This window comes from Poecilia reticulata, chromosome 20 (assembly GCF_904066995.2).
Source record: "Poecilia reticulata chromosome 20, P_reticulata-male-v2, whole genome shotgun sequence".
NCBI classification, from domain to species: Eukaryota; Metazoa; Chordata; class Actinopteri; order Cyprinodontiformes; family Poeciliidae; genus Poecilia; species Poecilia reticulata.
Window position 1 is genome coordinate 3,065,779 of NC_088849.1, and position 26,110 is coordinate 3,091,888.

Consider the following 26,110-nt stretch of genomic DNA (forward strand, 5'->3'; position numbering starts at 1 on the left):
AAAGCCAACTGTTATATTATTCCTCACCATGGTGAATATTGTTCCTGAAGTAACTTCAGTTGACCTGATAAAATACAGCCAGTGATGCAAACTAACAGAACTGTGACCAATTCCTCCCAAACTGAAAATAATACTTCACATTTTATTTTACCTGTGAAGGCATCATGGATTTGAAAATGTTCTGAGCGTACCTTCATTTACCTCTAAATGTCCTCTGGTTTCCCACACAGCTGCATTTATTCACCACAGTCACATTACAAAAAACACAACCCCTCTTTATTATTCATCTTTACAACTTCCAAACTTCTTAAAACAATATGTGTGGAATTTTTTTTATCTCTCTTTTTCATCTTTGGTTTCTATAGATGTAGAACAAACAGTAACATCCAACTTCATGTAGCAACAGAAACCAAACAGCTTCAGTCCAGAAAGTCTCTGGATCTTTGTGTTTCTTTGTGCTGTGCCTGTTGGAACAAACACAAAATGTGGGGGGATAGAAGACAGTCACTGCTGTCTTCACACAAACTCTTCTTTTTGTAAAATTCACACCTGTAAATAAACACTTAATAGTAACAGAAGATCATGTGTGACGTAACAAACACTACAAAGGGAAAAAAAACAAAACAAAATAAAAACTAGAAAGTTTCACAGGCATACATTTACCACCCGAACACCACGACAACGTAACATGTAGGACTGAGATAAAGAGGTCGCATTCGCCTTCACAGAAGTGTAAGGAGAACGAGACTCTGCTCAACAAAATACTGCATGGCTAATCAGGAGCAGAAACTGTGGAGGTACACAGGATGAGGGGTTCTTCTCTCTGCAGCACACCTTACATGGGTTGAAAATGCCCTTTAAAAAAAATTCACATGGAGGTTGCATAAAAAAAATAAAAAAAAATCCAGGTAGAAATACTGAGCTCTGCTGAAGTGAATTTCTAGGTTTAAATAAAATGGTCTGAAATCTAAAAAGAGAGCAGAGTAAAACCAAGTGTGGCCACGGTCGAAGCTGCATTAAATAATCGTACTTCCACAGTTTTCTTGTGGTAATTTTTTTTTGGCACTTTTTCCTCCTGTACAATAACTCATCTAATGCAGTCTGGGACTCAGAGCCAAAGGTTTCTGCTCAATAAAATATCATAAAAACACAGAAACGTGACTAATAAAAAAAGAAAAGACCCCAAACACCTGCCGCCTGCTAGCTCCTGTTAACAATTTAGTGGTGTTGGAAAATAATTTATGTTGACTTGAAAAATCAAGAGAAAAGTGAGTTAAGTGCTCAAAGATAGGATGTGCAAAGTTAACAGTGCTGTAACCTCAACAGTATGGGGAGATTTGCACCGAATCACGCCGGACTTCTTGTGCTTTTCTAAACAATCCTGAGGGCCACTTCGATAACTTCTAGCCAATTTTCTTAAATATTATACAAATGCATGCTGTCTAACAGCCATTTCATACAAAAAAAAAAAAAAAAAAACAACGAAATATATATTTATATTTGTTCCCAACCAAGTAGTTCTGCAGATATTGTATATGCACCAGCTCAACTTCAGTTATGGCTATTTTCTCTATGAAAAAAGAAGGAGAAAATCGACAGCGTTCATGGAAATGTGCACATTAAGCATCCTACTGGCTGGTCCTTTAGAGCATGTTAAATAGAGAAAGACAGAACACGACGCTGGATGCAGACATGAGTGTAAGAGAAACAATATTTACCCACAATGTAAAAGCAGCTAAAACTAGTAGAGTCTTTAAAACTTCAGGGTGGCGGGCTGATTCTCCTCCTCGGCCCTGCTCTGCGTCATGCCGTCATTAACCCGTGTGCAGGTTTCTTCATCAGGTCGCACCAGGAACAACATGAACAAACTACAAGCTTCGCATGAACAGAACAGAACAGGGTGAAGTGACAGATATAAAGTGTCTCTATACTCCTTCTTCTCTCAGCAGGGGTTCTGTGGGTCGGCGTGGACACTCCGTGCTCACCACAGCCTGCAGCCGTCTCCTTCATACCGATGTCTTTCAGATATCAGTCAGCCCCCAGCAAACCCCTTTACCATTCATAAAAAAAACAAATTGAGATTTTAAAAAAAAAAAAAAAAAAAAAAGAACAAATGCCTGGTGAGCGATAACCATGGCAATATGCCCTTATGTGCGTCGTTGTTTTTTTTTATTCTTAGGAGTAGATGGTGATGACCTCTCGGCCTCCTCCTCGCACCAGGAGGACGCGGTTCAGACCCTCGAGGAGAACCTCCAGGAACTCCATGTCTTAGAGAACCAGAGTCAAGGTAGACAGAAACAAGCTGCACAATATATATATATATATATATATATATATATATATATATATATATATATATATATATATATATATATATATATACACACACACACACACACACACACACACATACAGGCCCTAAACATCAGAGCAATAGAGGCTCAGATCTACCACACCAGACAAGACCCAAGGTGTAGGTTGTGCAAAGAGGCCCCTGAGACAGTCCAGCACATAACAGCAGGGTGCAAGATGCTGGCAGGGAAAGCGTACATGGAACGACATAACCAAGTGGTGGGCATAGTGTACAGGAACATCTGTGCAGAATATTGACTGGAAGCCCCGAGATTGAAGTGGGGAACACCCCCAAAAGTGGTGGAGAATAACCGAGCTAAGATCCTGTGGGACTTCCAGATCCAGACAGACAGGATGGTAATGGCGAACCAACCGGACATTGTGGTGGTGGATAAAGAACAGAGGAAAGCCGTTGTGGTGGATGTAGCAATACCAAGTGATTACAACATCAGGAAAAAGGAGCAGGAGAAACTGGAGAAATACCAGGGCCTCAGGGAGGAACTGGAAAAGACCTGGAAGGTGAAGACCACAGTGGTGCCTGTGGTCATCGGGGCCCTCGGGGCAGTCACCCCCAAACTGGAGCAGTGGCTAAAACAGATCCCAGGCACAACATCAGACATCTCAGTCCAGAAATGTGCAGTTCTAGGCACATGCAAGATACTGGAGGAACCCTCAAGCTCCCAGGTCTCTGGCAGAGGACCCGAGCTCAGAGGATGAAACAGACCACCCACGGAGGGTGAGAAGGAAATTTTATATATGTATATATATATATATATATATATATATTTACACACTGCAGTTTAGACAAGCTGTGGTCAGACTTGTAGTTGGACTGATGTGTTATTTTATTCCATAAACCCAGAAAATTATTAGTGTGTTTTCCATGTAAAATAGACACCAGGAGGGAGTTTTATTAAGGTACCAAAACAACCTGGAACAGTTTTGTTAATACTGCTTCTATTTACTTAGTGATCTTTAAACCACACTGATACAATCTGTTCACTGATCCTTAAAAAGCCTGACCTGCTGATTCTGATTTTGGCCAATACCAATTTTCTTTTGTCTGAAAAATCATTAAATATAGTGACAAAGTCACAGAGCTAGCAGCAGTTTGGTGACTATTGTTAACTGCACATGTGACCTGGTGGGCCAGTCTGTCAGTCAAACCTCTCACTGCAGAACAATACAGGACAGCGGTTGATTTTTAGACCTTTGCTGAGGTAGATAAGATCAGCTTCACATGTAAGTATCAGCCGATCACAAATCTCCCAAAATTAAGGAAATCAGAGCTAAAAAATCAGCTGGCCGATAAATCTTCAGCCTGTAACTGTGTGGGAAGGTGAGCAGGGATTGCTCCCAGTCGGCCTCTTAATGCAGCGCTGAGCATTATGAGAATGAAGCGGATGAGAAAAGCTGCAGCAGAACAGCTAAACTGTGGGTTAAACTCTGTAAGATTCAGGAAAGCCAAGCAGATCTGCAAACTCTGACATAACCCCCTGCAGCATGAACATGCAGCTTTCACAGGGATCCTTAGCTAATGAAAACCCGGTGGAAGGATACAGTTTTCATCTCCTCCTCTGTTCTTCGGTGGTCCTGGCATGTTGAGCAGAACCAGATGGGCTCCCTGTGACTTGTTGACCACAACCTCATTCAGCTTGACAGCTGTGTGCATGCGGCGGACATTCGACTGGTTCCTGGTTTGACAAAACGTTGGCAGTGAGGAAAGCGGCAGAAAAAGAAAAACAGTACGAAGATTTTATTGAGAAAGAAGCGTTTTGTGTTAGACGTAAATCAGGCTTGGTTAAGTGACAGAAGTGGCACTTTTAGAATTTCAAACAAAGAGGCAGCACTTAAACACAACATGATGTGTTCACACTTAACAGGTAATCTGAAGTTTATTCCAACGAAGTCTGTCACTTTAAATGCTGCCTCTTTATTTCCAGTGATCACAAGGAAGTACAGCACAGAAGCAAAGTTACTGCAAAATCTGTTTTTCATTTGGTGGAAGATGAAAAACATGGATGCTAAGACGCAACAGCCAATAATATCACAAGAGTTTCATGCAGTTTAAATTGGAGCAGGTCATCCAGCCAGCACGGCGTTTGAAACTGGACAACGCAGTTCAAGCAAATGGGTACACCACAGATAAAGACAGGAGGACATGAGCTGGAGGACAGTGATAGAGGCTAGTCACCACGGCAACAGGACACAGTGGGGCAAGGGCAAAATGAATGCAACTTACAGACTCTCCCACTCTCTAGAAGGAGGAAAATGGGACAGAACAACAGAAACAGGCTTAGATGCTTCTACACCAGCAATGCAGCGCTCCACAACACTGCATGCTTCCAACTGTAGACCTGACAGTGACATGAGGCTGTTTGATGCATGTTGGGGAGTCTTTTTCAGACCGATTCTACCTCTGACGCTCATATTGTGGACAGTAAGGAACAAAAACGTTAGTGAGCAAGGCGTCCCACCATGCACATCAAGTGTACATGCGCACATCGTATGCAGGCTGAGCACACACACAGCATGCGTACAGTGATCCAGGGAGGGACCCTAGACTCCAATCACTACTGCTGAGTGCTAACGTCTCCCACAATGCACATCAAACGACACCATGTCACAACAGCGCATCGCACTGATGTCAACAGCTTCTTCTGGCCAGAAACACTCTGGCAGACAGACACTCACGGCTTCATGTTGAACAGGTCCCGGACGGCCATGTTGGCGTTGGGCTCCCGAGTTCGGTTCCGCTCTGTTGACAGCTTGTCCTTCGTCCAGGTCATGTGCACCCGGTCGGGTCCGGCTTCTTCCTTGTTGTTCATAGTGGCGTGAGCAGCAGTGTTTTTGTCGTGGATGAGCTGGGCCTGGTAGAAGGGCACAGGAAACAATCAGAAATGATAATAATACAAAAATGTGAGGGTGGGTTTGGGTTCTGCAAATAAGAGATAATGAGGCGGTATTGGTGGGATGGAACGATGATGGAAGGAGTTTGAACACATGCACCAAACTCTGAGAGCTTTTATAATCCTAATAGAAACTCAGGAACTCAATTATAGTGTCTGTTTTTCTACCACTGAACACACTGTATACCAGTGTTAGTAGGTTATACTAAAAACACTCTTGTGTAGACACTCTTGTGTCTACCCAGAAGACTTAAAGACGGCCATTTTCAACATCATTATGGTGTAAGAATGAACCAAGAAGCATACGTGGACTTCTGTAGGTTTCAATAAGCTCAAATTTAAGACCTTTTCTAAGACCAATATGAATGGAATTTAAGACCTATATCTCCACAGAAATGTACAAACTTAGTCTAGCCAACTAGTGATAAATTTGCACTTACCCATGGTAGAAGCAAAACATCTAGCTTGGTAGCAAGCAAGGGTATGTTAGCAATGAGTTACCAGTGACCTCGACCAACTTGAGTCACAGAACAAACGAAGATGCCTGAATGTGACTGAACCTTTGGCTGACAGAAAAGGCAGTCAATTTTCAACAGATAACGGTAAGGCCCGTCCACACAAAGAGGACGTTTTTAGGTGCATCTGCAAAAGGTTTTTGTTATTTAGGCTGTGCATCCAGACGGATGTAGCATTTTGGAAGACCAGAATGCTGTATCCATGTTTTGAAACCAAGTTCAAGGGTGTCTGTAGCATGCGCCTTACTCTTACAAATAACAAACATGGTGCTGTTCTGTGGCAGTGTTACAACACCAAGTGCTCATGTGTTTTATGAGTTTTCTATCTCACCATCAGATTTAGAAATGTCGCCATTATTTTGGAAGTTTATGAATTCAAAGTAAGGACCAATGTTCTCTAGGGAACCAGCAGATGACTTGCTAATGTAAAGGATGCTGAAGATGGTTGAAAAGGTCAACTCTGTTTTATAGTGACTGCCTCACACATGCTAGGCAACATCACCAATAATAAAAAACCAACTAAAGCAGAAAGATTAGAAAAAGCATCTTGACTGTTGTGTTTGTAACAAACAGAGGTTGTAGAAAATAAGGACTTTTTCAAGACAAACTGAACAAACAAGATCAGTCTAATGTCCGAAGGTTTTAGTAGATCAAATTTCAGACTTTTCAAGAGCATTAAAAGGCCACCTTGAATTAAATTGAAGACCAAACAAATATATATATAAATGTAGTTTGCAGTGGCAAAAACAAATGTAATCCAGCCAATTGGTGATAAATTTGCACTTACCCATGATAGATGCATCATTTCAAAGACTGAAATTATGCTTTTTTACGTGTTTGCAAAACCTAGCAAGTAGCTAGGTTTTTTCCCCCCATGTGTTAGTTATAAGATTTAAGCTTCTAAAAGTCAAAGCAAATGTCATTCCAGGGAGGGAGTGTGAATCAGTGCCGAAACACCTTTAATCTGCCTGGTTGTTTTATTCAAAGAATGGAAGGCTCCATCTGCCTTCTGACTAGTTATCAGTAGCCTCAACTGTGTTGAGTCACAGAACATAATGAAGAGGTCCGAGTTTGACTTAAACTTTTTCTGACAGAAATATCCCACAAGAAAAACAACTATATTTACACCGGATCAAATAGTCTTGATACAACAACATTTAAGACCTTTGATTGACGTATTTAAGGCCTGGTTAGGTTTTTCATTTATTTATCTGAATTTAAGATATTTTAAGGATGTGCAAACACCCTGAATAATGCAATCTGAGTGACCTGTTGTAGAGAAAGCAGTCAAACACACTACAGAATGACAAGGCGGCGATGTCCTCATGGTTCTGCAGCAGAAGAGTTCCACAGTAAATGTTTCTGGACTGATCAGTTGGGACTTAAGGTTGTATAATATTAATCAGTCAGCAAGATGAAGTTGAAAGCCTTTAAAGTTTTTTTCTCTTGTCTTCAATTCATGCAGATGGGAAAAAGAAGCAGGTGGAGGATGCCACTATGGTCAACTAGGGCAAGCTATGGCTGAAGTCAAACACAAAAATGAAAAACAAGAATAGAAGACAGTGTTGTCAGGACAGGTAAAGAGAGCAAAACATTCAGGTCAATATTACTCTGCAACTGGGATTGCAACCACCTCATGCTTCATCAAGGGAAACTCTGAGGCATAAGGTTTGTGAGACAACACTATCCACTCTTGGTGTTCACAGTGCGGAGGGAGGTGGGATGAGGATGGATGGGCTGGGAAGCAGCTTCAGGATGCAGAGGACTGGTGTTCACAAAGCAGCTTTCATGACTACACAGTAAGTAGCACTACTGTTGGGTCAATCTTGACTTGCACGCCTGGACTTTAGACGTTCAACATGGGGTCATCTTAAATGATGCATTCTGGCTCTTTACACTATAGTCCTTACAGCATAAACCTGGCTTCCAGTTAATAAAAGGTTGGGGAGTTTGAAGCTGAAGTTATGCTTCCTGAAGCAGAATATAGCACAACATCTGCATTAAACTGCTGCAGGGCAGCGAAACACGGTAACAATATCGACTTACTTCCCTGAATTACAGCCATCCACACACTGCATGGACAAGGACAAACTCAAATTAAGAAGGTGAAAAAGCTCAAAAGATTAGAGAACTCTGGGCTCTTAAAGTGACACTAAAAACACACTAATGTTCATGTTTAACTGACTGTTATTTTATGATCATCCTCTCCAACATTAGGTATTTTCAGCAAATAAAACTCTGACAACCATTTCTGGAATAATTTTTTGAACATAAAAACACAACATTAAATGGTTGGTTTCACCACCAATACTGATGTCTATCTAATGTAAAAAACCTCAAATAAGTAATGGCTTGATGAAATAATACTTCTCAAAGCAATATTACTTTACCACTTTCATTCTCCTCACTGGATTAAAGAAACGCCCTGATGTCTGCATGTTTGAACATTGGACACATCTAATTTTTTGACATCTGGCAAAAATGGGGGCAAAACAACCATCTCTGAGTCCAGATATAAATGTGTCCAGACCTTGAAGCTGATGACCACTGTAGCCAAAGATGAAGCTTTGTGAAGACGACTCTGCCTACCTACAGTGACGGGACAGTGGGTTGACATGAACCAACTACCTCGTCCTCCTGAGCGTCCTCCGTCGTTGAGGAGTGCCGGCTGACAGTTGAGTTCTCGGTAGCTCCCTGGTTCTTCCTCCGGATTGAGTTACGCGACTCATCAGTGATACTCTGAATCTGAGCATCGAAGCCGGGACCAGATAGGTAGAGTGGGATGAACAGGGTACAAGCTTGGCCTCAAATCAGCCAGGTGTGTGTGTGCGTGTGTGTATGTACAGATTTATCAGTCACTGACCGTTGTGAAACAGTTTTATGAAATATGGCAGCTCATTAGTTCACATGGACAAAATATTACATTCATTCAGCAGAAATGAACACCACCTTTGGGTCTCGGTGTCCAAGCCGCATATGAGGATTCCTACAATGCAGCACTGCATAGAATCAGCGATGTGTTGAACTTTACCTCTCTTTCTCTCTCAGTCTTGGAGAGGTGCATCTGTTTCAGCATTTGAGACCTCTGCTCCATCACCAACGTCTTCTCATATGTGAAGGCTGAGATGTCATTGTCATGCTGTAAGGGAAAGAAAACACACGTTTATGTCTGAAGAACTGCACTGAATTTGACACATCAACTGTTTATCGACTCTATGCACAGTTAAAGGGTGGCTGTAGGAATTCATCAGAAAGTAGGTTAGGCTGCCATCAGTTGGAGTCCCTGTGAGGATTCATCACATTGATGTGACAGAGTCATCATCAGTGCAGACAGAGAGTCTCATATCATGAGACACTGGGAAGTAACTGGCTCCTTTCTTTCAGACACTTCTTCATTTCTAAATACTCAATATTGTTGGAATATTTTTTTTGCCTTTGTTAATGTCTGAAATAATCTTATTGTTGCTGCTTAAACATGCGCCTCAGCCATGTGGCGAAGAAGCAAGATCAGAGTCTGAGGAGTTGGTAGGGGTGTGTGTTATTAACTAGTAAATAAAAATTTAAAAAAAAAATAAAAAAAACTTTAACTCAGGTAGTTTTTGTTTTCCCATCTATCTGTTTGTATGTGCATTTTAAAGTATCGCATTAGAAAAGGTTGATGGAAATGGAAAAATTCAAAATAACTTCCTCAATTTTGCAAAAAATGTTTTCATGCTTTCTTGAGATGGTTTCTATAGTTTCTGAAGAAGAGTTACTGTGCTATAGGAGAGATGGAAACAGACTTGTAAAGTACATTCTGACATAATGTGTAGCGTTAACATCTGATGAAATTCTGCTTTGCGTAGTCTGATTGATTTAACCCAAAGCAGTTGATGTAAACATGCCTAATTTTTTTATTTTGCAACATTTTAAAAGTTTTCTCAAAATTTGCGTTACAAATGAATGGAAACATAGCTAATGTTTTCTGATCTCGTCTAGCACCATTAGTTCAAGTAATTATCAATACAAGAATTTTTATAACTTTAACTGGGTGAAGCTACAGCTACGCATTAGTTGACTGAGCTATAGCTATACATATTAGATTACAAACTATGGAAAGATTCAATAAGTAAACATTAACATGCATCAAATCATTATCAACTGAGTAGGAAGGTGATGCTGGAGTGTTATTTACTGAAGGAGGCGTAGGTTGTCAGGCCACTGAAACACGATCAGGTATGTGATAATGTGATGGTGCTGTTCTGTTTTATTGGTCACCAGCACCCAAAAGCTTGACAACACTCCATAACATCTACTTTTTATTGTTTTAAAATTTAACGTTTAAATAAACCTATTTTGCTAAAATGTCAACAGTACAACATATTCCAAAAATATCTTATAGTGTGTATTTTGCTCACATTCCAAAAAGCGCAGAGATTAAGGAAAACGTACTTTCCAGGTTTTCTCCTTAGCAGAAAGCTTGTTAAAAAAAAACAACTCCCTCGACATGCATTGTGCCGTTCTTGATTCTATAAATCTCACCATCTCCACCACTTCCACTTCAGCATCCAGCCGCAGGTGGTACAGGAACATCTGGAGATCTTTCTTCATTTGGATACTATTGTCATCCATCTGGGCAACTGTGAAGATGCGCATCTTGCACATCCCCCACACCTGCAGGAGGGAAAGCGATTATTGTGACATGAATCATTTCTGGTCATGTGTCTCAAGAAAGTACTGCGCAAGTAACCGAATTATGAAGCTTTTACGGACAAAGCCAGTACAAAGCCATCTGTGTACCTTGTGCTGTCTCAGCAGGAAGGGCAGCAGCATCAGCATGCCTCCATCATGTACCACCCACCACACATCGATGGTGCCCTCCCCGAGGCGGTCTCGGCTACTGGGGAAACTGTCCACGTTTTTAGCTACCAGCATGGCCTGGTGGGCTGTCGTGGTCTCACGCACTATCTCTGCATGAACAGAAGAAGAAAGTCGATGGGAGGTAGAGAAATACCACAAAGAATCCCAAATGATGTGGTTGCTTTAATCAGTCGATGTTCTACATTATTTTCAGACGAATTCTGATGCTTTCTATGACTAATCCTTTTGATTTTGTACATTTGCTTAAGACAGTGTGCATGAATGACCTTACTGAACTTCCCCTTCATCCAAGGGTCAAACTGTACCTATACTGTACCCCTCTCTGCTGTACCTATAAAGTTTCTCCATGACTGCGGGTCCTCGGACTGCTTCCAGGTTCCAGGCCAGCCCACCAGCACCATGTTGTGTTTCATGCCCCCCAAACCTGCAGACTGAATGAGGTGGGAGATTCCATCTCTGAGGTTTGAAGACACCACGACATGACAGAAACCCTTGGTGCGCTCAGCGGCCATCGCTGATTTGATGTTCTGAGTATGAAATAAAACATGAAAAACCATTAAGAGTTTGATCAAGAACTCTTTGGATAGATAGATTTCATGATATCTATCTACACGTATCCCTCTGTAAAATTCAAGCACTTTTCAAGGAACGTTTTCAAACTTTGGAGATAAAAACAATAAAAATGAATTAAAAAAATTAGAGTTTCAATTCACTGTTCCATGATACAATTTATTACTGTTATAAATAATGTCTTGTGGTACTATCTACATTCTACAACAAGGACAAGGGGAAACTAAAAAGCAACTAAATTTTATGTTTTATAAACACCTGACTGGTCAAAAAACAAAACCAGTCGAGACATTTATAACAAAAAAAAATCCCTCAATTTCAAAAACTAAAGTATAAAAAAAGCCAACCTTTATTTCAAATACACTGATCAATAAGACAATTTATTATTATTATTCCTAGTGGATCAACTGAACCATCAGAAATAATAAATATTCATTGCACTGAAATAATCCTTCAGATAAATTACCTTACTGCTCAAATTAAATGCATAAAAACAAAAACAAAAATCCTGAAAAATGTTCTCGCTACATTTTCTGGCTTTACCAAATAGAAATAATTTTGGCCATTCTAACAAAACCACAGCAATAAAAGTTTGATTTAACTGCAGACAGAGAAGAAAAAATGTATGTCTTTCCATTAGGCTTGTGAAAATATCTGGTTTCATTTGTAAATAACGTTTTCCTAATTTAGGCTTTTAATCAAATGGTAGATTGCACTTTATTCCCAAAACTGTGAAGTCTGAATATCACGCACTTTCAAGGATTTTATACAGAAATCAAGCACATAGACTAGCAGTTCTCAACGTGGGCGGTACCGCCCCCCGGGGGGCGTTCAGAGGACGGCAGGGGGCGCTGGCTGACATTTTTACAAAAGGGGGGCGTTGGGATGCCTTTGGGGGGCGTTTGGTCGAAGGTAAACTTTACACCTTAAATCCACAACAATACCAGTTTAGACTTTGAGCAACTTGGTAAAACTGTATTGTGTAACATTAAATCATGCTTGGCTGCAATTGTATCGATGGCAGCTCTTGTCTATTCAGTGTTTTTAGCTTCATGGCGCAGCTCCGCTCCGCATCAGTTCAGCGTTACACCGGCTGATGACGCTGCTGTGATTCACTTTGTCTGGTTTTTATGTAGGTTACATATGTTTTGGCAGTTCTGTGATCATGTTAAAGCAGCAACTTATATTAAAAAGTGCTTTATTTCCGTTTGAAAGCTGCCCGCTTCCTTGGAAGGACAACAGAAAATCGCTCTTATAAACATATAATTACTAAAATCACGATACCCTCACTTTGTATCCCTCTGAAAAATGAACCCATTTAAATAAAGAAATCCCTCCATGGGTGATACCACGATAGAGAGCGTTCATTTTATAGCGTTAACACGGTGCTGTAAGTGGTCCGGTATGAAACGGGTTTGATAGAACAACACAGCACTTTTAAATTTCAATAATCAGAATACCGAAATTGTTTCCATTGTTTTAAAAGGTTCATGTCAGTTTGCCTTTTCCCCATCGATACGCTTCCCAACCGCCCTGCACCTTACTGAGTTAAAAAAAACAACAAAAAAAAAAACGTCACGCACATTGCGCAAAATTCTGAAACATGAGAAGCGGGCAAAACGGAGCAACGAACTAGATGTGAATTATGGCATAAAAACAGAAAATCCGACGCTGAACAGTGAAAAATCAACACATGATGTGAAACATGATGATTAGGAGGCGCAGCAGGTGATGAGTGAAAATTACTGGTGGTCAACAAACAATAAAATAAATCTAGCAACAGGAAAGAAACTAAAGTGGACATAGCAATAAACCAAGAGAGGATAATACTAATCAAACGAAATGGAAATGAATGTAGTACAAAATGCAAGAATAAACTAAGAAACTAAAGTAAATACGGAGGAATAAACTGGTATGGCAAGATCTTTCGAGCAATAATTAATACAGAGGACAGTATGCCAAGAATAAACAGACACTATTTCCAGATAAAAGGTAAAATAATATTGTTGAAGTTCCATGGGTAGGAGCGCAACTACACATTATTCAGGTGGATGCAAAAACATAAATCGGCGCCCCCACGAAGGAGCGTGGAAACATACGCTCGCCTCCCCCCCCCAACTCCCCTCCTCCAGACGCCGATACTTTTAGGGCAAAACTCGCTACATTTACCCCGTTATGTGCGCGAGGTGAAGGAGCGTAAGGCGCGCTGAAGTGTAGGGGAAAACATAATCGGTGCGCCGATTCAAAACATCTACAATAATGATAGTAACATTAATAATAAAATAATTGTCAGTGCAAAGTAGATTACACATTTTTTGGTGGGGGGCAGTGAGGGACCTGGATAAAGGCTAGGGGGGCGCCGGGCCGAAAAAGGTTGAGAAACACTGACATAGACCCTGAAAACACCTAATTAAAATGAAAACATTTTCAAGGATTTTAAGCATCCACATAAATCCTGCATCCAATACTTTAGAGATGTATGTATGTGAAAAGGTAGCAGTACATTTATCTAAATAGAGAACAGGGTGTCTTGATTAAAATGGTTAAAACTAGGGTAAAAAGGAAATCACTCATTATAGCCAGTAGATGGCAGACTATGCCTTTAAGCCATGCTCATGGTTCTATTAATTTAGGCTCGTTTTTTTATTATTATTTCTTTGGGAAACTAATACATCAGAATAATCTAATTCAACCATTTATTTCTGTCAATGCTGATGACCAATAAAAATTATTTTTTAATGCAGAAATGTTGTGTTCATGTAATAGACTGCTAACCTAACAGATGTGTAACAGACAGTCACCGTCTGCCTCCAGTAGGAGGATAAAAACATCAGTACTAAGGAAACGGGCAAATAGAAAGAATTTTCACAATAATTTTTCCTGAGTGGAAGAAAAAAGTTTGCCAGGAACAGTGAAAAAAGCAGTCTAGAGAGTACTAGAGGGAGATTGCCCAGGTGTGGCTGCTGCTGAAATCAGAACTCCTCTATACAGAATCTTGACTTCACTTGTCGCATTTCTTATGCCAATCTTTGAAACAGCGTCTTCGCTGGAGTAAGGTGGAAAAGAGCTGCCAGATCAGCAGTCTTCCTGCTGCTTTTAGAGGCAATAACATTTCTGTACTAGAATCATGTTTTTGATGGTACTCGGGTTTTTGAGACGCACTTGTGTATGAAGGACAGCCACTTTATGGATATATGAGGAACTAAGGAAACGTCCACACAAGACCACTGAAGCTGAATCGACGTGTGGACCAAAACTAGGGGTCTCCAGCTCCAAGGTTACAATCTCACTTCTACCACTTCACCAGAACAGGGCTGCTCCGTAACAGGCCTCTGAAGTTGTAGGTGGAATGCTGAGGAAGCGACTTTTATTTGGAGTGAGCACTATACCTGCTCAGCCTTCTTGGCCTCTGCTTCGTGAGTGAGGTAGGTTCCCTGTAAAACGTTCCCCACTATAGTCAGGCCTTTCCCTGCCTTCAGCTGAGTAGTTAAGGACAGCAGACGTGAGTGTTTGACACCCAGATCTGAATCCAGGTTCAGGAGCACCAACAACTGGGGCCTAGATGGAGAGAAAAGAAGAAAACTTGAAGTTACTCAAGTTTCCATGTGGATGTTTCGGTGCAATATCTTTGATTAGGTTTAAAAATGGAAGTAATTAACAAATATGAGTGAAAGTCTCTGCCCAATACACTTCACTTAGGTTTGCAAAGTAACAGGTATGTCTAAAGACATTGCTCCTAAAGGAGTAGCTGTAGTAGCTTTATGACCTTATTATAAGGCAACCAAACTGGAAGGAAGCTTCCACCACGTCAACTGTAACCACAATTGTGCGAAACACACCCAGTCACGTCCAAAGTATCCCATACCTCCAGTTTTTGGTGTGTGGAGGAGTTTCCTCAAGGCGAATAAGGGCATAGCGGGCGGCGTTAAGCGACAGGCCACGGATGCCGTCTCCCCATTCTTTCTCAGCTCTGACAAGGAAAAACAACCAAAGAATGAAGCCCATCTCCTTCCGCCAGCACAGTGTCTGTTTTCTCTGGAATCAAACCGGTTCTGAAGGCATCATGAGTCCTACCCTCGATATTCGATGTATTTGTAGATGCAACCAGCGATCCCCATGGCAACAATGGCATAATACCATGATGAAATGAACATGATGGAAAGACACAAGGTCATCCCCAGGAAGGACAGGGTCCTGTTGATGGAATGACAACATTTTATAGAATAAAACTTTAAAGAAATGCAAATAATTTGAAATGGAGAGCAAAGAAGATTTTAAAAGATTCAAATCTGCAATATTGTCCTTAACTGGCCCTCATCTTAAAGATGCAGTATGGAAGCTTAATAAAAATATATATTTCTTTACATATTTGATGAAACTGTCACCAGATGTGAAAGTAAGGGGGTACGGCAGGGTACTGCATACCCCTAAAAGATTTAGTGGGGGCATGCAGTACCTGCAAAAGAGGGGTGCGGCTGTTTGCTGTAAAGAATCACTGTGCAGCTGTGAGTGCACCCACTAATCAGCTGTGACTGATTAGTTTTTCAAGAACATTCTAAAACACGACTTAATCAATCAATAAATACTTGTTTTTTTTTCAAAAAACTTGTTTCCCATTTCATATTGTTTCTGAACTGTTCGTGTTTTGCTAGAGCAGAGGCGCAATATGTCGATCACGGAAGGTTTTGAGTCGATCTCAGCATTAGGTGGCAAACTGAACGTCGCCAGGAGGCTGAGAGCAGCCCGTCCTCCTCTGACTTATCCAAACGTTAGTAACTTTATTAAAGAACAACAAAAAAAAATCAACAAAACGTGTTCAAATTAATGACCCAACAACAAAAATAATCTCAGTGATTATTGTTTCAACAAGGTGTTACGCAATTCTGTGCGTTTCGGTTCCATTACCAAAATAACGAGCAGAACAGGAGTTTAAGATTAACTAATCAACCACCGCTGTTCAGGGAGCGCTTGAACAAAATAAAAATCAAGCCTGCAAACCTAATATCGTAACAGACTGAATGTTATGTCTTTAACATAATCTCTGGTCGGCTTGTAGAGCGCAGGAGGTTGCCATGACAACCGCTGTGCTTAAATGACAGAGAGACGGAGAGTAAAAAGGTAGGAGTGGTTTTGAGTTGATCACCGGTTCAGGTTGCTTTACCTTTGTTTACCTTTGCTGTGGCGCATCACAGCCGCAGTAATTTCTGAATTTTCAATAAACGACAAACTTGGACTAATTACCTCGTTCTTTGTGACCATACGTCATTTACAACAAACATTAAACACGGTAAATATGTTTCATTAAGTATCTTCTACTGCGATAATTATGTGAAATTAAATTAATTGTCCATCCATCCATCCATCCATTTTCTTTACACCCTTGTCCCTTAGCGGGGTCGGGAGGGTTGCTGGTGCCCATCTCCAGCTAACGTTCCGGGCGAGAGGCGGGGTCACCCTGGACAGGTCGCCAGTCTGTCGCAGGGCAACACAGAGACACACAGGACAAACAACCATGTACACAGACACACACACTCACACCTACGGGAAATTTGGAGAGGCCAATCAACCTGACAGTCATGTTTTTGGACTGTGGGAGGAAACCGGAGTACCCGGAGAGAACCCAGGCATGCACAGGGAGAACATGCAAACTCCATGCAGAAAGACCGGGACCAGGAATCGAACCCTATTTCTTGGGGGGGGGGGGCTCTTATTTAGTGGAAACGTTGATGTTGACGATACTTTCTCCAAAATGATAACCTTTTTCAACCTTTATAGCTCCACTGTTGAAAATGAGGCTCTAACATTCACAAATGACAGTGAAATAAAATCCAGTCCAACATCTGGTTTGAGGTGATTCCTCTGGAAATTGTTGGAGGAAAAATATCCCAACTTCAGAAGATGAGCTTTAACCTAACAGCTCTGTGGTTCCTCCTATCAACATGAAAGTCAGGGTGAGGAGGGGCCATGTTAGGAAGAGAAGTGGAAGCTGCTGGATCTTCAGAACAAACAGGTCATGATGCTGGGCTACTGATTATCCCTCTGTCTGGACACAGGAGCTAAAATGAATGGTTATATGCCAGACATGGAAAACTAGGATCACTCCATGCCATGATGTTCAGAATTTAGGGCTCATGGCATCTCAAGGTGGCAACATTGCAGCCAGTGGGCTGAAGGAAATACAGCTTTATTTTGTAGCAATTCTAGAGCTACCCAGCTTTTATCACTTCAAAAAAAAATGAGCACAGAAAGTCCAAACTCCAAACGTTATTTTATATATATATATGTAGGCCTATATTTAATTTTTTATTTTTTTTGTCATAGTACCCCCAAGAATGTAAAACTACTTTCACCCCTGACTGTCACTATGTCGTGACAGTATGGTATGAGTCAGATAATCTGTGAAAAAAATTTAGCTCCTCCACCTTCTCGCAGTGCTAACTAGAAACAACCAATAAGAGCGAGGAGGCGGGTTTTAGCGCTGTCAATCCATCTTGTGTGGTGCTGCTCATTCACCCCCTCCTCTCCTTGCACTCTGGCATGCTGTAGCTACCATAGCATGTTCTGAATGCTCAGGCTAGTTAGCGTAGCCACCAATATCAACAAATATGTGGTTTTTCTGCAACAGTAAAGTTCTTTCTCCGCCTTTAGCACATTTAGAGGCAAGTACATGAGGATGATTGACAATGCTAAACCCTTCCTCCTCACTCCGACTGGTTGTTTTTGGTTGGAAGCGGCGTGTTTCTTCAGATGGCAATAGTAGTTCAGGGAAGATGTAGAGGAGCTTGATCTTTCCACAGATCATCTGTCTCAAATATGTAGAAAAAAAAATTCTTTATAAGAGTTACACACTGCAGCTTTAAAGCGGGCCATTAAACAAAGTCAAGTTAATCTCCAATGCACTTGTAACAAAAGACAGTTGAACACCTACCAGTGGTAGTATTTGAAACGGGGCCTCCAGTTGGGTGTTCGCAGCAGGGTCTGAACAGCGCAGGCCAGGTTGACAAACATGTAGCACATGAGGAAAAACCTGCAAGCCAAGAAAAAAAATCTCCTAAATTCCCACTTTATGACTTCAAAATTGGCTTTAAAAATAAGGATACTCTAGTGGATCAGTGATGATCTGGTTTTATAGAGGGGAGAACAGGAAGTAATCCGTAAACAGGTACTGACATGGAAAGGATGGGAGCTACGGCGTCCAGGGAGGCGATGAGAATGCCGATCTCACAGATCCCAGCCGTCAGCAGCAAAGCCCAGGTGGGTTCTCCGTTAGCTTTCCCATGACCGAACACCTTCAACCACACACACACACACACACACAGTTAGCCTGGTGTTGATGCCAATCCAAACTGAAATAAAGACTGCTCCGACTGGATCGATGTTTGTATCCAACCCGCAGGAAAGGGACGATGCCATCTCTTGCGATAGCCTGCAGGAGTCGAGGAGCGCCTGTCAAGCTCTGCAGACCCGCTCCGCAGCAGGAGAAGAACGAGCCAATCACGATCACCCAGGGAGACGGCCAGGACAGGGTGCCAATAACGAGGTTCCTTTTCACTGAATCTCCATACCTGTAACATTAAACAAGTGAGGTATTCTAACTGTAACGTTTGTTCCTATAATTTTATCTGGATTCATTTGAGCAATAAACTAAAACCTCAACAGCTAAAAACTGGCTTTAAAAGAAAGAAAAAAAAACATACGTCAGTTTTTTTGACTCACCTTATTTCTGTGGAGCAATTAATGATAGACATTATCACAAGAACTAATCAACTAAATTTTTCCAGTACGTATTTTCTTCCCTAAACAAAGGGTTAGACAGTTTAAACCCTCACTTGTCTCGAAGAAGGACTCCCTCGATACAGGCACCAAAGAAAATAACACCGGAGACGTCTGGCAGGAACAGCTCAGGCAAATAAACACAACGGACCAGCAAAGCTTCACACAGATTCAAGAAAAACATGCTACCTGACAGCTGTGTGACCTGTGATTAGGATCATTAGAAAAAAACTTTTTTTTAATTATCTAACTTTGGTGCTAACTTTTTTCTCCACATGTCTCTGTGTGTAATTTTGTCATCTTTGCAGCAGTATCAGTTGAAAGGATACAGATAAAGGAAGTGGTGGCGATAGCTAGGATGGTTCCAATAGGGATGGATTTCTGGGCGTCCCTCAGGTCACCGGAGCGGTTTGAACCGGCCATGATACCTAAAGGTCAACACATCACAGAAAATCACATACGCCAGACTGAACAAGTTCACACAGTTTGCTCATCATCAGTGCTAAGCACACTTCTGTTTATTATTTCTTTCCACTTTAGCCCTTTTGCTAACTTTGAAAACGTTTAGCAAACTTGATTCCAAGGACTCTTGATAGTCCTGTGTTTAACTGAAGATAGGCCTGTCATCATAACAAATTTTGCTGAGCGATTAGTTGTCTCAAAAATTATTGCAATAAACAATAATATTGTTTGAAGACCAATGGTAATGACATAATAATGCAAGAGATATCCTGCCAAAAATAGATGCACTTTATTTTCAAAAGGATACTTAACACCGGCACTGGTAAACTAAATAAACAACCAAAAACAAAAATAAAATGGACTCTCAGTCTCCGTTAACAAAAAATGCACTACAATAAAAAATAAACACAACATAAAACTAAAGTGGAAATAAAAACTACATTCAACCAAAAGAGTGCAGATTATGAAGTATGTATACTATATTGCCCTTCAATAATCATTAGATTTAGATAGAGAAGACGGGCAAATCCGACTACCTGATGCAATAGTTCAGTCCTCCCTTATGCTAAGGACATGAGGAAGGGAGGGGTCAGTGGAGAGCACCAGAGTTCAGCCTTTTTTCATCCAGTGTCATCAATAGGAAGAGAAAAAGGCAGGAAGAACGATAAAGCCAATAAATTAAAATGACGTTAATAATTTTTATTTATAATGTGTTTAATTGATTTATTGTTTATTGTGACAGGCCTAACTGAAAATAAAATCTGTGAATTAGGATTTTACTGCAGATGTTTCGAGGTGTGAATGTGAGATTTATCATAAATAATAAAGTTAACATAAAATTTCTGTATAACTAAGGTCCGATTTTTACATTCCAAATAAAACTAAAATTTTTATAAAAGTATTTGTTAGATTTTTTGTTGAAAAAAAGTCAGCCATATCTTTCCAGATTATTCTTGTGTACCAACAATCCCTAAAAAGCCACGCTTTACAACAAATACTTGTAGTTCTTGAAGCTGCACATGGAGGTGTGTAATGACAAATTTGAGCCTGCTGAGGGCGATATACTATGTTGAAACACATGTTTTGTCATTGACACATGGTGAGTGTCAGCATGGTTGAAGTTAGTGTTTTAGCACTTCAACATTACCTTCCTCTAAATACCTTGTTGTAGCGCTTTAGTGTTAGCGGACCTAATATTTATGATTAGAGCTTTGGAGTTAGCGTAACGACGCGTAATTAGCAGTTCCCACCAGTGGTCATTATAATGTATGTGGATGTGTGGTTTGAACGGCAGTCTCACCAGTGACTGAGGGGAAGTAGATTCCGACCAGCAACGTAAAGAAGGTGCTGATGTCGTTAACAACATAGGGGAGGTAGATGTCCTTAGCAGGGTCGATATCTCCCACGGATGGCAGCCTCTTGTTTTCGACCAACATGCCAAGTGGACCATACGCCGACCACATGTTGTCTACAAGACACAGAAATGAGTACCACCAAGACCCAACGTGTGATGTAATTACATCTACATGGACCACTGGTAAATGAAGCATTTGATTTTGAGATTATGCTAAATCAATTGAAGCGCATTTAATCAGAAATGTTGGATAAATTGCAGCTAATATTCAGCTTTGTGTGTGGATGCTGTGCATTGTGAAAGTGATTCCAGAATATTAATAGCTGAACAAGGAAACATCAGTCATGAGCTATGAAGGCTAAAGTAATTCATTGTCAGTTCTGGTACACTCAAAGAGCCTAAAAGAGTCTCTATGAAGGTTTAAAGAAACATTTCTTTTTACATTTTGATTAAAGACTCCTGAAAATGTCCCACTTGATAAGAAAAGTATTCACTCTCCAGGGCTGATTATGAGACCAGCTGATTGTTTAAGAACAATATCTTTTTTTCAGACAAAATATTAATAATAAATTATATGGTTTTGGCTGGCTCGTTTGGCTGAGCCAGCCAAAGCATGTTTGGCTGGCTCAGTAAATTTACAGCAGATCCAAGCTACATTAAAATAATGAATCAGCAAAATATGAATATTTTTTAGGGAAGAAAAGGTTAAGAGCAAGTCACATAAGCAGGGTGAGAAAAACGATTACATATGGAATCACCCAGCACCTGCACATTCTTGTCCTACTTCGTTACAAACTATGCAGGGAATGTATTTGTGCTGACAGTTGGCAGGAAGACTAGTTTCTTACAGCCTGAAGTTTCACAACATGAGCCATGCACAGAGCTGGCACAGTGTTTCATACCTGAGCTAACTCAGGATGGCAGAGCCATGGTGGTATGACTTTGGTAGTATGACAACCAAAGTCATACCACCAAAGTCATGGTATGGTTTTGGTGGTATGACAACCAGTCATTCCATCTATGACTTTGGTTGTTTGTACAGAGATCCAACATGCATGTTCATACATGTCCATGTCTCTTCCATTTTTCAGGTACTGTTGGATTACAAACGATGCCACTAGAGGGGAGTATTTTACTAGCTTTTAGTTGAGAGAGCTGAGGTAAAACTATCAGCTGAGGTAGCTGGGATATGGAACTAAACACATTGTTAAGTCACAGTTTTACACTGTGACTGCACTTTTCACTGTGCTTTTGAGCAATCAGTGTCTTCATTACGCTTGAAAGCAGTGATCGCCACCTCATTTGAGAAATCAAGGATAAATTCTTCTAAGTGGATTGCACATTGAGAAAATATAATCTAGTGCAAGTCCATAGAAGATACATGACGGACCAACCTGAGATGACCCCACTGGCCAGGCCAGGGATGCCTTGAATTAGTGTCAGGTTGTTGTTCACAAAATACTCGTTGCACTTGGAATCAAGCGCAGGGCCATCACAGAACAAAAGCCACAGCTGGGTGGAAACTGTCTTGTTATTTACGATTTCCGTCTTCAGACACTTGTCAAACTGAAGGTTTTGTAGTGTTCGGTTCCCCAGCATGCAGACACTGAATGCAAAAAGAGAGAAGTTGCACTTAATACAGTAATAAAATGCCTGCAATGACAACACTGGAGGTCCCTGGAGGCTAAACTCACGGAAAATCCGGTGGATCAAAACCGGACTTGAAGACTCCAGCATAGATGGAAATGATGGAGAGAACCACACAAGCCAGGAAGACCAGGGCCAGTTTGTTGACATATTTGACCCCGACAAAGACAACTACTGCCATGAGCGAAAGGCATATTGTGCCATAGATACGCATGTTGTTGAGCAGGGCGGCGAGTTGATCTTCCTTTCGCTCTGCAATAAAGACGGCTGCTTGAGGCACAATATAGGTCTGGAGAAGAGAATAAAGAGACAGGTTTTAAATCTACTAAGTGGACAAAGCAGAACATCCCAGTTCCTCTTTGGTTAGTCTGATACACACTCAGTTCTAAACATAATGAAAACCTCCAAAGTTGGCAGAATTCCTTGATATTTGATGGTAAATGAGGAACTAATCTAAATGTAGGTTGATAAATAGACATAATCCAAGTAAAAACAGGCTTCCCCTCACCAGCAGAATCTCAATTGTACCCAGGATGTACATGGCACCCGCAAAGGTTGTTCCAAGGTAGAAACAGAGACCAACTGCTCCGCCGAACTCTGGACCCAGAGATCTGGAGATCATGTAGTAAGAGCCTCCAGCTGCAGAACATCAATGACAGTGACTTTTAAATTTCAATAAGGAAGAGAAGCAATTCCGAAACAAACCCAAAACTATATCACACAACCATCTTGATATTGTTTCATTTGCTGTCACACTCAAGTCAAATAAAATATATTGAAGAATATTAGTGCACTGATCACAGTTTTCTGGCCGATCACGCATCTTTATTAGCCGGACCTGCTGATTCCGATTTTAGCTCATTTCTGTCTAAGCAATTGCTAAATATAGCATCAAAGACGTTAATTTGGCAACATTTGTTAGACTGTTATAAACCACACACATACAGACATGACCTAGCGTGCGGGCTGATTTTCAGACCTTTGTAGAAGTAGATAAGATCGATGGATTAAATTGGTTTCCTGTGCGAGTATTGGCTGATTGCTCATCACCTAAATTAACCCTTTCATACAGTGGACAGATATCTAAAAGCTATTTTCTTGTGCTTCTTGTGGATTTTTATGTTATAAAATGCACACAGACCACTGAAGTGAACACTAATGCATCATAAAATACTCTATCAACTACTGGCCATCAGCTGCAAATGTAATAAATTATTTTTGTTAAATTCAATATGGCCGACAGACATAAAAGCAAGCCAATCGACCCGGTCCCTCCTTCTACTGTAGACGACTCTTGCAGGTAAAAAAAAATATTGTGACATCAGATAAGCAATACTACTGATGTATTTTTCAAATAACAACTTTGTATTTGGAGAAAATCCTAAAAGAATTTAATAAAATAAACTTTTTTGAACTTATTTTTCCTACCTTTTTTATGCCTTAAGAAAATAAAATAAAAAATTGGAAAAATATCCTGACAAAGGATCATAATTCATGCATGAAAGGGTTAAGGAAATTGGGGCTGAGTTGGATCACTTTCAACTTAATCTACATTGATGAATTAATTGGTCATTAATCGAAATATCGAATTTTCTGATTGGTGAGATGATTAGAAGAATCAGTAACATGTAAAAAAAGTCTTTAAATAAAACAGTATTTTCCACAATATGTTGATTCATGTCGGTGGTTAATTTACTCTGCAAGAGTGCACAAGACTTTTAGTAGAGAACGGGAAGGCTGAACAGAGTACAACAAAGTTGCTTAGTTTTATCATCTCAAGCTTTCAAACTTTGACTTGAAACTTGACAGATTTGAAACTCCTGGTTACCTTCTGGAAATTTTAAAGGTTATAAAAGCAAAGTATGGACAGTACATACAGAACTAACTGCTAGTTGTGCTGACTTCTAATTTAAAAAGCTAAAGAGTTCAGAAAGTCACTTCTAAATTTTCCTTTGTATTTAACCAATAAAACCCTAAACTAAAAGCACTGGCTCTCGTACCCACAGATTTTGACTTCTTCTATAGAAATATTTAATAACTGCTAATAGAAGGAATAATAAGAAAAATATAGATCCTGTTCTTTTAACTCAATATAATGAAGTGGCCAAACTTTATTTAGCCGGTGAAAAACTTTACAAAAAACAGACTAGAAATTAGCCACAAAATTTTGATCTGTGCATCTAAGAAACATTTTATTATAGGGCTGGACAATAAATCAATAACAATTTATATATATAGTCATCAATAAATGATACGTCCGATACAACGTTCAATAATTTCACTGAACTTCAATCCAGAACAGCACAGCGTTCCGGGAAAATAATTTATCTTCTCTACCTCTTACTGCCAGCTAAGGATGGTTGGTGGCATCAACTAACTCACTCAATCTTTGGTTCCCTAGCAACAACCTGTTGAGCAGTTTCCGGTTTTGCCACCGTGCCTCAAAACTGTCTTAAAATAATAAACCACCGCATGGGGCAAAGGGAGAAAATAAATACAACGCCTGGAGAGGAAACTGTGGATAAAACAGGTAAGGGCACGTCACCAGTTTGGCAGTATTTCATGTATTTAAAAAAAACAAAAAAACTAATTAATTATTAATGTTATCTTCTGATATGAAACCCTTATATTGTGATAAGGTTTTCAGCCATATCGTCCAGCCCTATTTTATTATCTTATTTGTCAAAAAAATATGGAGCCCCATAGGGAACATGGGAGAATTTTCTTCTTTTGCGTTACCTCGTGAAGGTTTTGTATTCCCAGGCAAGACTTTTGTGGTACATCATAATAAATTAGCAAATACATCTTGGCCTATTTTATATACACTCACAGTGATAACAAATGTTAGTTTAAAATTGCACATGACTTTAGTGAGACTTTAAAAAGTTTCTCTAAAAATGTGTTTTTACAGTCTTAACTCTTTGGTTCAGAAAACTGGTTGAAAATCGATTTATGAACTGCGGATTCATGTTTATTTGTGTAATATCTTTTGATAGATACTGGACTGTAGATGAAAACGTCCCATTATCAACCATTCAGACAACTAACAAAAAAAAGACACAACCAAAACTATCAAATGGTAAAATTAACTTGTGTAGACAACTCAAAAATAGTAGATCAGATGTATATTTTTCTTTTATCTCTTTCTTTCATAATTGTGTCTTAGAGTAGGGATGGGAGTCAGCGCTTGAACTATTTTGCCTACTGCATTTTGCACATATATTTGTTATGTGTTTGTATCTGAAGAAAAGGATATAAACCATAAGACAGTTCACAAACAACAAATACATTGAAAAACTTTATATTGTAGCAGAAAGACATCCAGCATTTCAAACGCTGCATGAACTGACAAATACATAATTGCAAGAGAATGCAAAAGTATAAAAAAAAAATTCCCCTATGTTTTCTAAGGGTCTCAGTAAAATGGACATTTTTAATCACACTTGCAACATTAAAATGGATAATCACAAAAAACGCCCAAACGTCATAATAATAAACATCCTACCTGGTACAACACCATTGGTAGCAATAGCACTCATGGATATTGCTGTCAGCATCGTCTGTGGCAAAAGTGAGAGAAAACATTTCAGATCAAATTGTCAAGGTTGAAACTTCTTTTGTGTCTGGCATTCGTTAATTATTTTCAAGTTGTAAAACCCTTCTCCATG

The 26,110-nt window shown here is 40.1% G+C and overlaps 1 protein-coding gene across 6 annotated transcripts in view; it reads right to left on the reverse strand.

The window, feature by feature from the left end:
- Positions 1-254: 254 nt before the first annotated feature.
- The window catches only part of slc12a7b (solute carrier family 12 member 7b), a 68,072-nt gene continuing 42,216 nt past the window's right edge, over positions 255-26,110 (reverse strand). For 3 of the 6 annotated variants that reach the window (XM_081601930.1, XM_081601932.1, XM_081601935.1), the window contains exons 5-26: positions 25,948-26,002; positions 22,951-23,081; positions 22,490-22,731; positions 22,190-22,401; positions 20,742-20,909; positions 19,309-19,407; positions 19,036-19,093; positions 18,597-18,771; positions 18,377-18,495; positions 18,135-18,233; positions 15,281-15,400; positions 15,072-15,176; positions 14,596-14,764; positions 10,968-11,163; positions 10,556-10,725; positions 10,298-10,429; positions 8,808-8,915; positions 8,405-8,521; positions 5,047-5,222; positions 4,595-4,609; positions 3,913-4,046; positions 255-2,267 (exon numbers count right to left, since the gene is read on the reverse strand). In XM_081601930.1, coding sequence (XP_081458056.1) covers positions 2,176-2,267; positions 3,913-4,046; positions 4,595-4,609; positions 5,047-5,222; positions 8,405-8,521; positions 8,808-8,915; positions 10,298-10,429; positions 10,556-10,725; positions 10,968-11,163; positions 14,596-14,764; positions 15,072-15,176; positions 15,281-15,400; positions 18,135-18,233; positions 18,377-18,495; positions 18,597-18,771; positions 19,036-19,093; positions 19,309-19,407; positions 20,742-20,909; positions 22,190-22,401; positions 22,490-22,731; positions 22,951-23,081; positions 25,948-26,002 — 2,892 coding nt within the window. In that variant the 3' untranslated portion in view covers positions 255-2,175. The remainder of the gene's footprint in view (positions 2,268-3,912; positions 4,047-4,594; positions 4,610-5,046; positions 5,223-8,404; positions 8,522-8,807; positions 8,916-10,297; positions 10,430-10,555; positions 10,726-10,967; positions 11,164-14,595; positions 14,765-15,071; positions 15,177-15,280; positions 15,401-18,134; positions 18,234-18,376; positions 18,496-18,596; positions 18,772-19,035; positions 19,094-19,308; positions 19,408-20,741; positions 20,910-22,189; positions 22,402-22,489; positions 22,732-22,950; positions 23,082-25,947; positions 26,003-26,110) is intronic. The other 3 variants (XM_081601933.1, XM_081601931.1, XM_081601934.1) reach the window with 3 other exon arrangements.